At 28.8% G+C, this 12,629-nt stretch overlaps 2 protein-coding genes across 2 annotated transcripts; one reads left to right on the forward strand and one right to left on the reverse strand.

Annotated features, from left to right (window-relative positions):
• The first annotated feature begins 244 nt into the window (after positions 1 to 244).
• LOC110607096 (agamous-like MADS-box protein AGL12) lies at positions 245 to 5,850 on the forward strand. Its single transcript, XM_021746150.2, has 7 exons — positions 245 to 711; positions 1,781 to 1,865; positions 3,432 to 3,493; positions 3,588 to 3,687; positions 3,880 to 3,921; positions 5,513 to 5,554; positions 5,643 to 5,850. The coding sequence occupies exons 1-7, from the start codon at positions 530 to 532 to the stop codon at positions 5,733 to 5,735; spliced, it is 606 nt and encodes a 201-aa protein (XP_021601842.1). The 5' UTR covers positions 245 to 529; the 3' UTR covers positions 5,736 to 5,850.
• A 251-nt stretch (positions 5,851 to 6,101) lies between these two features.
• On the reverse strand, positions 6,102 to 8,931 carry LOC110606380 (putative 12-oxophytodienoate reductase 11). Its single transcript, XM_021745164.2, has 5 exons — positions 8,710 to 8,931; positions 8,143 to 8,283; positions 7,915 to 8,045; positions 6,941 to 7,117; positions 6,102 to 6,707 (listed from the first exon to the last, which is right to left on the reverse strand). Exons 1-5 carry the CDS (start codon positions 8,778 to 8,780, stop codon positions 6,121 to 6,123), a joined length of 1,107 nt encoding a protein of 368 aa, XP_021600856.1. The 5' UTR covers positions 8,781 to 8,931; the 3' UTR covers positions 6,102 to 6,120.
• Between the last annotated feature and the right edge of the window lie 3,698 nt (positions 8,932 to 12,629).

A 12,629-nucleotide genomic window follows, 5' to 3' on the forward strand; every position in this document is an offset into this window, starting at 1 on the left:
GGGTTCATGTTTTCTTTGTTGGGTATCATTTTGAAATTTCGTATATATTCGATGGAATATACAATAGACCGTCTGCTCTCCACCAATCATATTGGTAGAAAAAGTATAGTGGCCTCATCATGCTGCAAGAAATTAAATAATCTTATTGATGTGACAAAAATATATTATATGAATCTTTATAAGTGCTATAGCCTTAAAGCAATAATTCATCTCCAAATTTAATATTAAAACCTCAAGGAAGAGTAAAAGCAGCTACAGGCTCCACCTTTATTCTCAGGGCTAGCTGGGAAGCAAGGGGTGGATGACAAAGAATCTGCACAAAGTACCATATATAAATCTTAGAAGCTCTGCAAGCAGAGAAGCAATCTTTGCGCAGCTTCTTGAGAGATCAGGGTGGATTTGCAGCAACCTCGAAGCTAGTTCAAACTAGTGGGAGGTTGTTTGCAGGAAGAGAAAAATTTCTAGTTAGTAAAGTTAGTGAGAGAGGTTAAAGAATACCAAGAAATTTTCAGTTGAATATTGCTGAGAAATGGCTCGAGGAAAGGTTCAGATGAAACGCATAGAGAATCCAGTGCATAGGCAGGTGACCTTCTGCAAGCGCCGAGCTGGGTTCCTTAAGAAGGCTAAGGAGCTGTCTGTGCTGTGTGATGCTGAAATTGGAGTTTTCATTTTCTCCACCCATGGAAAGCTCTATGAACTGGCCACCAATGGGTATCTCTTTCCATCTCTCTCTCATTGCCTATTAGCTTGCTTAAGTAGTTGGTATAAGTCATCCACGAACGAAAAATTATACAATACAATCGTTAGTATTTTAAAAATTGTGGACATATATTTTAGTGGATATACTCAATTGCATACAAGGATTATTAATCATCTACTATAGTAATCATTACTTCATTTAGGGTTTAAATAATAATAATAATAATAATAATTTACTAATAATAATATACTATTATTAATATAATACTAAAAATAATATATTAATAAAATAATAAATTATTGAGCATTTTATATGTTGATTAATAATTTTAATCGGATACAATTATTAAGTAAGAACCGAATTCTCTCAGATATTGTGGTTCGTTATTATTTCGGACGACTCTACTCGTTTCACATAGATAATTTTTTTTCTCTTGCAAGAGCTAGTAATCTTAATCAGATACAATTACTACGTTAGAATCAAATTCTCGGCTATTGTGGTTCGTTAATATCTCAGACGACTCCACTCATCTTATACGAGTAACCATTTCTTTGCAGTCCCATTAATTCTGCACAATTTTTCTATTCAGTGACTCTGATACCAATTAAAACAATTCAGCCCAAACTAATCTAAATAACTTCTGATCCTATTCTTTCACTTAATCCAACATAATTAATTCAAATTATTTAGTAATTTTATACTAGTTATTATATAATTTTAATTTTCAGTGCTATGTGAATGTGGGTCGCAGGACCCACATCAAGCAGCTGATTTTCACATTATAAAAGTATTGGACACTCATTCTCTCTAATTGTTGGAGTGAGTTACGTCGATATTGAATTTTCCGTAAATATATTATTTTCTAATATAGTTGTTATTTTAGATTTATTTGTAGTCGTCATTTTAAATTATTCTAAATAACTTTTAAATTTATTTTTTTATTTTGTTTAATATGATTAATTCGAATTATTTAATAATTTGCTAGCTATTACATAAAATATTTATTTTCTATAGTCAAAATATGTGGGATGCTACACTATAAATTAGTGCTGAGTAGTAAGTTTTGTATGTGATAAACAGAAGCATGCAAGGGCTCATTGAGAAGTACCTGAATGCCACCGGTGGTTCTCTGCAGCCTGACCTTCCCAACCAGACACACCCTCTTGTATGTATTTATTATCATATCTTTGTCTCTCACTTCATTCTCTTTTTCCCTTCACTTTTTGCAAGGAAAGTTCAATTACTCACATTAATAGTTTTCTTTTATGAGATAAATTAAGTATTCTATTATTGAAATATTAATAGATTAATAGTTAATCTTGATTTTTGTAATTAATTTTCAAATATAAATACATAATTGCATCTAATATAAGCTCTGCCTCATATAAAAATATAAATTTAATAACTTATTAAATAAAATTAAAAAATAATATTGAGATTTTAGAAGAATTAATTAAAGTCTATATAATAAATATATGAATCTAAATATAAATATATATTCTAATAATTATTAAACTTGCTCGCCCTTAGACGGTTAGAGCTGTAATCGAATCGAGTCGAACCGAGTCGAGCTCGAACTCGACTCGATTAGAAAATAAATTTAAAAGTTCGAACTCGACTCGAGTTTCATTTATAAACTTGAACTCGATTCATAAAATTATAAATATTAAACTCGAGTTCAGTTCGAGCTCGATTCGTAATAACCTTGTTTATCACATTAACGAACCAACTCAAACTCCACTCAAAAAACTAGAATTTAAGCTCATTTAAACTCGAATTTGAGTTCGATTAGACTCAAATTTGAGCCTAATTATATTATAAACAAGCTCAATATAATTCAAATTCATTTAAATTATAAACAAATTTAAATTTTATTTGAATTATAAATAAATTTAAATTAAAAATAAAATTTAAATTATAAGGTCATAAGAAACTTTTAAATTAAATTCTTTTATTTAATTAAAGTCTCTCAAACCCAAACCTAATAAAAAAAAATGTAAAAGAGTTGTTCTTTTATAGAAAAGTCACAATTCTCCATATCCCATCAACTTTCGATATGGGATTGGTGTTGGCGAACGAGTATGTTCACGAGTTTGTTCGCGAGTCTGTTCACGAGTCAGCTTGCGAGTCTGTTCATAAACTTGAAAATGAGCCGAGCTCGCGAGCTTAAATGAGTCAAATACTGCTAAACTCAAGTTCGACTCATTTATTAAACGAGGCTAAAAAGTGAGCTGGAACTCAACTCATTTAGAAAATGAGTCGAATCCGATCGAATTTTTATCGAATCGAGTCTCGATAGCTCACGAACAGTTTAATTCGTTTACACCCCTATAGACGATGAGGACTTTTTATTTAATTTCATATCGATTTGAGATTATTACTTTCATAATATAAAAGAAACAATTTTATAACCGTTGCTTTAATATTGTTGCATAAACTCTAAAATATAGTAGTGTTTGTGGATAAATTTAAATTTTTTTAAAATTAATTTTAGATTTAAAATAATTGTTAAATCTAATTTTAAATATTAATATATATTTTAACTTCAAAAAAAAATATTAATATATATTTTTATTTATAATTTAAAATTACTATAAAATTTTAGCTGTTAAGTTTTTTTTTTTTTTTTTTTTTTTTTTTTTTTTTTTTTTTTTTTTTTTTTTTTTTTCCTGTTGTGCATTCCTATTGCTTAATTACTTTCATTAAGGGGAAAATGAAATTGTATGAGTAGGATGCAAAAGAGGAGATCATGATGTTGAAGAAAGAGATTGAGATACTCCAAAAAGGATTAAGGTATTAATTACTAATTAATTAATTATAATTATTTTTTTAAAAAAAATATAATTAATTTAAAATAAATTCCAACTTCTCTACTTACATTCTACAGCTACTTGCTTGGTGGGAGATATGCAGAGATGTCAATTGATGAATTACTGATGCTTGAAAGAAATCTTGAAATTTGGATTTGCCACATTCGCTCAACAAAGGTATTAAATTGAAATTTAATTAGTTTTAAGAAATTATAAAAGTAATTATTGTGTTTTGGTAGAGAAAGGATAAAATTGAAAAAATAAATTAGTATTCCTTAATTTTCTAAAATAATAGAAAATTTTGGATAAAAATGAAAGGAAATAATAATTATTATTGGAGTTGATTAATAATTAGCTAATGGTTGACAGATGGAGATAATGTCTAAAGAGATCCAGCTGCTGAGGAATAAGGTTAGTACTCAATTTTCTCTCATAATTCTTCACTTCATTATTGATTTAGTAATTATACAAATAAATTTAATTATTAAGCTATTTTTTATTGTTTTCTGATATTAAATATGAAAAGAAAATTCAAATTTTAAATATAGGTAAATAGTAACTTGATTTCTTAAATTCTCTAAAATAAATTATTATGTATGAGATATATAATATATTCAAATCGATGATTATTAATTTTTTATAGGATAACTGGCAAAAAAATAATTTAAAATATTCATTTTTTAATAAATTATAAAACTAATTGATATATTTATATTAATCATTTAAATTTATTTACATTTACTATTAAATTTAATGGAAATGTGACAACATTATCTTATTCAATATCAAAAATTAATTTTTAATATAATTTAAAATAGATAATTGTCAAAAAAAATTTTAAAATTTATTAATTTTAATAATTATATTCTAAATAAATTTTTAATAAATATTATCTAAAATCAGTTTTTTAATTTAGTTTAATTTTTAATATTAATTGAATTTACTTATAATTTCATAGTTGAATAATTTATTTTTTAATTTTTTATCGATAAGTATAATTTTTTATGTAATTATAAATTATAAGTTTTGTGATAATGATGTCTCTAGCAAATCAGAACTATGATTCTCTTAAAAAATAATTTACCTATAATTTTAATTATTGAAATTGAAATTTAAAATTATTGAAATTGAAATTTAAAATTATTGAAATCAGAACTATGATTCTCTTAAAAAATAATTTTAATTGAATTTACTTATAATTTCATAGTTGAATAATTTATTTTTTAATTTTTTATCAATAATTATAATTGTTTATGTAATTATAAATTATAAGTTTTGTGATAACGATGTCTCTAGCAAATCAGAACTATGATTCTCTTAAAAAATATTTAAATTGCAATTATTGAAATTGAAATTTAAAATTATTTTAATAAATATCTATTTTAATTATATTAAAATATTAATTTTTAGTGCGAATTAAAATAATAATATAATATTTTAATTAAAATTTAAAATTTAAACTTAATAATAGATCGTATAAATAAATTTAGGTGGTTAATATAAGATATATTAATTAACTTTCATAAATTATATTATATATTTTAAAATGTAAATAGTTGATGATTTTTTTACCTATTATTTTTTTATATTAAAACTTCAATTATTTTATTTAATTTTTTATTATTTAATAAAATTATGTACTGCTAAACAAAAATTCTAGTTAGAAAATAAAATCACATATTACAAATTTGCAGGAAATATGCAACTGCTCTATATATTATTAAAATTAAATATTTTTATTTACTCTAAAAGATTAATTTCTCTATATATCTCTAATATAAGAATTATTAGTTGTAGAGTATATAATAGATAAAAATTACTTTTAAAAATATAAGTTTATTAAATATAAAGTAAATAATTTATTAAATATATTATTATATATAATTAAAATTAAATTTTAGTTATAATAATTTTAAGTTATTATCAAACTATTTATGCTAAGAGAATAATTTTATAATTTTTATATTATTGTTATTATTAATATTAATATTTTGTTTTACAGGAAGGAATATTGAAAGATGCAAATCAATATCTCCAAGATAAGGTATTAAAGACTTAATTACTAATTATGTGTTACTCTTTTTCTTTTTTTTTTATAATTAATTAAATTTTTTAAAAATTATTTTTGGCAGATAGAGGAGACTGTTGAGCTAAGCAAGTTTGCAGCAATGACCACTAATTCTCCATATCCACTAACTATACAGAATGAAATATTTCAGTTTTAGTATTTCTGAGATGCTTTTGCCTCTCAGACATAATAATATTGTTGTCCTTCAACAAATTATTATTACTCACTGCTTTAATATTTACTATTAATAATTTCATTTGATATTTCCCTTTTCTTTGGCATCATATTTTTTTCAGAAATAGCTTATTATTACTCAATTTATCCAAACCTTCTGATTTAGGATGAGAATTTTATATTAAAATTTAATAATTTTTCAGAAAAAAATTGCCAAATCTAGGCGATTCTTCTTATTCGTTATCATTATTTTCTTCTCCTTCTGTTTCTACATGAAAGAGGAATTTATTTTCCCAAAGAATCTCTTGATAGAAGAGAAGGATTGAACAAATATAAGTAGCACTGCTCCTGCAAGAAACTTGGTTAATTCAGTTTTCAAGAAATGGGTAATCAGTATAACCAACTACAGGATCAGAAGTATAGAATGTTTCTCTGTTGTACTTGTTGAGAGGAGCATTTAGCTCAAATCTCCTTGGTAAATCAGGATTTGCTAGGAAAATACGACCATAAACTACGAGATCTGCCCGATTTTCAGCTATAGCTTGATTTCCATCTTCCCTGTCATAACCTCCTGCAACAAGAAATGTTCCTTTGAAAGCCTTTCTCATAGGCAGAAGACTCTCTGGACATTCAAATTTTTCTCCTACTGTTTTCATTCTTGGCTCAACCATGTGGCAGTAAAGAATTCCATATTTATTCAAGGAATCAGCCATGTAAAGTCCCAAAGCATGAGGATTTGAGTCTCCAGATTCCATATAGTTTGCAAATGGAGATAATCTAATACCAACTTTATCTGCTCCTATCTCATTGGCTACAGCTTCAACTATTTCCAGAGCAAATCGGCAGCGGTTCTCCAGAGAACCACCATATTGATCTGTGCGATCATTCACCTGATCTTTCATAAACTGATCAATTAGGTAACCATGAGCACCATGGATCTCAACTCCATCAAACCCTGCAAGGCAAATAACAAGATAATAAAAGCAACAGGGGAGAGCATTAGAATTGGTTACTAGTTCAAATGCTCCTTAACTTCTAAATTTGAAGAACAAAGAAAGGCCATGAATCACATTTGTCACTATTGAGATCATCCGAAGCAGCAGATGAGTAATTTATTGATCAGTGATTAATTCAATAACTCTAAAAACATTAACACTTGAGCAATCCAGTGTTATTTAAACAGCCTACCAGCTTCAATTGCATTCCTTGCAGCGATTCTAAAATCATTCACGACTTGTGGAATTTCATCTGTTCTTAGTCGCCTTGGAGGTGTGAACCCAGCAACATCAATGCCATTGGCTCGAGGTTGAGGGGTCAAAGGCTTGTCTGTACTCGAGACTGGAGCTTGCCCATTTGGCTGAGAACCTGTAAAGACCAACAACTATTGATGTAAAATCAAGGTGCCAACAAAGAGGAGCATTCACTAATAGAGTGATTCCATATGTGAATTTGAAAGGAATATCCGGGAATGGTTAAAAATCATTAAGAAACTAATAAAAGGAGAAGATCCTCATGGACAACTAGAATGAAAATTCTTTGCATGTGCTTGTGAATCCCCTATATTAACTAATGGGAAATTCAATTAGATGAGATACCGCCAATGTGTGGCAAGTGGAACTGCGTTGGAACCAACAAAATATTGTATACTTTAAGGAGGCTTGAAACATCCAAATAGTAATTTAACCTCAATAATCAGATTATGCCAAGTGCATGCAAGTTCAAATGTAGCTCCAAGTCAAGCAAATGATGACAATAATACAAAGTAAACTATAGAAAAGTTTGTTGAACTTCCTTCTTTTTTTTTACAACCACAGGTCAGCTTCAATATACTGTACTAGGTTTTTCCCCTTCATTTGATACAGGCCTATAGCGTCCAAACATTAAACTCTTTTATTGAGCTACAATCACCTGCATATGCACTGATGGAGCCAATCCCAATTGACTGTTAACTTCTTATGTATAGCAATTGGTGTCACTTGGTTAAATTTAAAACATAGTAACTCCTATATAGCTTCTACAGATGAGTAGCATGCACCCAATAATTGATGCCAGAATGACAAGAGAAGCCTTTTGACAATATCAATTATCAAGTTCATCCAAAGTGACAAAACCAACATTATATTTAAATAGTGTCAACAAATGCAAACGTCCCAAGCACACACCTGCATTTGAAACTCTTCCAACATGCCAAATTTGGCTGAAGAATATACCGCCTTTGGCATGAACAGCATCTACAATGGGTTTCCATGCTTCAACTTGTTCTTTGGTCCAAATACCAGGAGTATCGGGATACCTTTAGTAAATGAAAACACAAAAGTAACGTTATTATGAGATATCAGAAGTCCATTTCAGGAAAGCAAATACCAAAATTTGCTTATAACAGAAGTTACCCTCGAGCAGTGTCAGAAACTCCCGTTGCTTCAGCTATAAGAAGACCCCCTTTGGTAGTTCTCTGAGAGTAATACAAGATGGCATGAGGCTGAGGAACATTGTTGTATGATCTCTGCCTGGTTAATGGTGCTAGAACAATCCTGAAAGATAAACATTGATTAAATGATGAATCAATATCATCAAGCTTTAAACTTTCTAAGCCAACGAGGTCAGCAAATAAAACTCAGTCTTTATAGAAGTAAAAACACGAGAGAAAACATTCGATTAGCTTCTATAAAATAATCAACGAAAGAGTAAACTCCAAAATGGGCTGCGTTTAATCTCAGGAAACAACACTCCTCCCTCTGAGATCTGAAGATGGGGAAAAGAACGGATTTCCCATATAGAATTTTATTCCATCTAGGACTTATCACAAATACCAGTTCCTTATATATTGGAAACAAATGCAAAATGCAAGACACAACAAAATCCACAAACCGAAAGCATCGTCATCAAATAACACCAAAACCCAGTAACAAAAAAAATCCAAACAATGGGATTCTGAAGAATGAGAGCATTAATATTACCTGTGAGAAAGATCGAACTTCCCCATCTTGTAGGGAGTGAGAAGAGGAATAATGGGGGATTGAGCAGACATATTAGCAATATTTTTCTATTCTTCCTGGTGAGCTACAGTTTCCATAGTCATTCAAAGAACCTGAAAGATTTTTTTTGCTATAAATGAAAAAGCAAAATGGAATGGAGAATCCCAACAAGGGGCAGAAGGGAATAATATTCTATATGGGAAAATAATTTACATGCCTACAAGTTATTAAACGAATATATATATTATTTAGAATAATGAAGGGAAGAGCATTCAAATCGCTAAACTTCAAGCGAAAGACAGCAGATTTGAAAAATATATATATATAAAAAAAAAAAGATAATTTATAATGTACGTAATTAGTTGTTATTATTTTAAAATTTTAATATTTTTTTAAATTTAAAATGTGTATTTTGTTGTGTTATATATATTAAATATTAATATTTTCTTGAAATTTTATTATTAAAAATTATATTTAATATTTATTTATAATTTAATCATATATTTAAAAATGTATAAAATACAATATGTAAATAATTGTAATTAATAAAAAAAGGTAAAAATTAAAATATATATTTAAATTAATTGTAATAAATAATCAAAGCATAAAGATATTAAAATTAAAGTATAAATTAAATTTTAATTTGGATATATGTATATATTAAAAATATTATATAAATACATAATATAAATATAATTTAAATTTATATATATATATATATATATATATATATATATATATATATAAATTAAAAATAACTTAGAATGTCTAGGAAAAGTAGCGGCAGACACTTTTCATGGTAGAGAATCTCTGTCGTGAAGAGACTTCCTGAGTCTTGGTGTCAGAATTCAGGTCAAGTCCCGAAACGCTCTAAGTCTCGAGAGTGGCGCTAAGCCTCAAGTGTCCAACTGACATGCCAAGTTGGCGCCACTTGCCATGATATTAACTCCCCGATCCCCTTTCCCCACCCCTCCACTCAATCTCCCTTATTATAACCTAAATCCTCCAAATTTCCAATATTTTCCAACCCCAATCTAATTACACTCTCCCATCCAATCTCTCAATATTTTTCAACCCAATCTTATTACACCCTCCCCATTCAACCTCCCAATATTTTTCAACCCCAATCTTATTACATCCTCCCCTCCAATTTCTCAATATTTTCCAATCCTACCTCTCGTCTCAATTCAATTTTGCTAAAAATCTCTACAAATTTGTGAAGGTCAGTTACATTATTTAATATATTTTATAAATTTTTTAATTTAAAAAATTTAATATGTTGTGATTTATTAAAAAAATTCTGGTCTAGTTATAACATGATTTCATTCGAAAACGTTTATGTAACAATTTATTTGGACAAATATAGTTGTTATTATTTTATTTTTTTTATTAAATTATTAATGAGGTAATGTATTTGGTGGTTAATATAAAATTTAATTTTATATTATAGTTTGATAGATAATCTTCGTTGCAAGACTATTAGATCACATTAATCAGAACAGAAAGGTATGAGTAATTATATTTCAATAAATAATTAACGTCAATGAAATATTTATATTATTTTTATTATGTTTGAAATGTGGACTAGATTTGACAAAAATGAGTAGTCCGACTTATGGCATTGTACACTGGGATGGTTGTATTATTAGAACTGAATTAGGTTACGATTATGTTGGCAGTCAACACAATATCTTCCATATGAAATGAAGATTGATGTATGAGGAACGTTTTTTGAAAATAGTTCGTTGTACTATATTGTCAGACCATAATCAATTCATATGCAAGATTCAATATAGGAAACCAATTATTAGTGGTAATGAATACAAATTTGATCTAGTTGAGCTGTTCAATGATGACGATGTAGAGATGATATTTGATTACGTATATATAATAAGATCCGAAAGCATTATTTTTTATGTGGATGTCGTTAGAGATATTAACAGAAATGAGAAAGATGATTGTGCTGATGATTTAGAGAATTCATACTCTCTTTTGCGTCCCATTAATGAAGAGCAAGATGAAATAGTAGTTTGTCCCACGATTCTGTTTGGTACGGAAGACTATATCCTAAATAGTATTGATAATATGGTTAATAAAGTTGTGGATGAACTTGATGAATATTGAATTTATTTAGATTATCTTATTCGGACGTTAATGAGTATGAAAGTGGTTGGATTGAGGATGACGATATATTATCAGGTGATGATAACGCAATTGCTCAGTATCCTAATTCCATTTTGCCACTTGTACATCCTCCCCCATTTTCAGAAATAGATTTTGACTTAATGCGTGTAGACCCCTATGCAAAGTCACCTATTGATATTTTTTGGAATCCGAATAAAGAGTTTTTTGTTGGGATGATTTTTCCGTTCAGAGATGCTATTATGGCTGCAGCAAAGGAATATTATTTGCATAGACATCATCAATTTTGTTCTGATGAGACAAAAAAGAAAACATATAGCATTAAATACAAATATAAAAAACATAATTGCAAATGGCATCTGCGTGCTTCGATGAAGGAGGGATCTAAGGTGTGGAGAATTGTATCGTATGTTGGACCGCATACATGTTCTAACCCAACAGTTGAAAGATACCATCCACAATTGGATACTTAATTTATATGTCAATTTATTTTATCGATGATAGAAGAACAGCCACACATTAAAATAAAAATCCTACAGGCAAAAGTTAGAGATAAAGTTGGATATGAACCAACATATTCAAAGACATGGAAGGCAAAACAATTTGCAATTAGGAAAATTTTTCATGGATGAGACGAGTCATATGAAAGGCTCCATAAATACATGAATGTAGTATGCCACTTCAATCCTAGTTCAATCTTTGTAATTGAATATGATCCCCACTATATAAATGATTGTATTGATCATATTTGTTGTGTATTTGATCGCATGTTTTGGGCTTATCGTCAATCGATTGATGGTTTCAAGTATTGTCGGCCAGTGATTTTTGTTGACAGTATATTCCTATACAGCAAATATAGTGGGTGTATATTGTGTGCAACAGGGCTTGATGGAAATAATTAGATATTTCCATTGGCCTTTGCAATCGTTGAGAAGGAGGATTCAGATAATTGGAGATAATTCATGTCTTGTTTGAGAGCATATGTGATAGAACGCAAAGATTTATATGTTATTTTTTATCGTCACATTAGAATTAAGAAAGCAATGCAATAAGATTGGTGGCAACCGCCAAGTGGATATCATCGATACTGCATTCGTTATATTTTGAGCAATTACAATACAAAATTCAAGAATGCAATAATGAAGGAATGTTTGCATAAGGCTGGTAAAACCTGAATTGCAATTACTTATTTTAAATTAAAAAATTCATTATATATAACCAATTCATAATTAATATTATATTTTCACCTTAACAGCCAATCATAACCAAAAAGGAAAATTCTATGAGCCGATGAATAAAATAAAGGAAGTAAATATTGAGACCTTTGAATGGGCCGTGAAGATTCCTTTGGACAAGTGGACTCGTTCCCACAATGGTGGGAAGCGATATGGATCAATGACGATTAACACCATTGAGTTTGTCAATGGAATGTTAAAAGGCTTTCGAGCATTGCCCATTACAGTAATGGTTGAAAAAATCTTTTATCAATGTGCGCATTACTTCGACACTAGAAAAAGTCAATTTCTTTGGCAGCAACAAGATGGCTATAAATTCACCCAATCATGTGGTGAAATCATACAGAAGAATGCACAGTCAGCAAATGACTATCGTGTTATAATATTTAATCGTGATGAATTGGTTGTCGAAATCAAAGTGCAAAATCAGGCAAAAATAAGTGGTTAAGCTTATAGAAGGGTCTTGTAGCTGCGGTAAATTTTAAGAGATGCACATCCCATGTTCACATGTCATAACAGCATGCA

The sequence above is a fragment of the Manihot esculenta genome, chromosome 18 (genome assembly GCF_001659605.2).
Source record: "Manihot esculenta cultivar AM560-2 chromosome 18, M.esculenta_v8, whole genome shotgun sequence".
In the NCBI taxonomy this organism is placed as follows: Eukaryota; Viridiplantae; Streptophyta; class Magnoliopsida; order Malpighiales; family Euphorbiaceae; genus Manihot; species Manihot esculenta.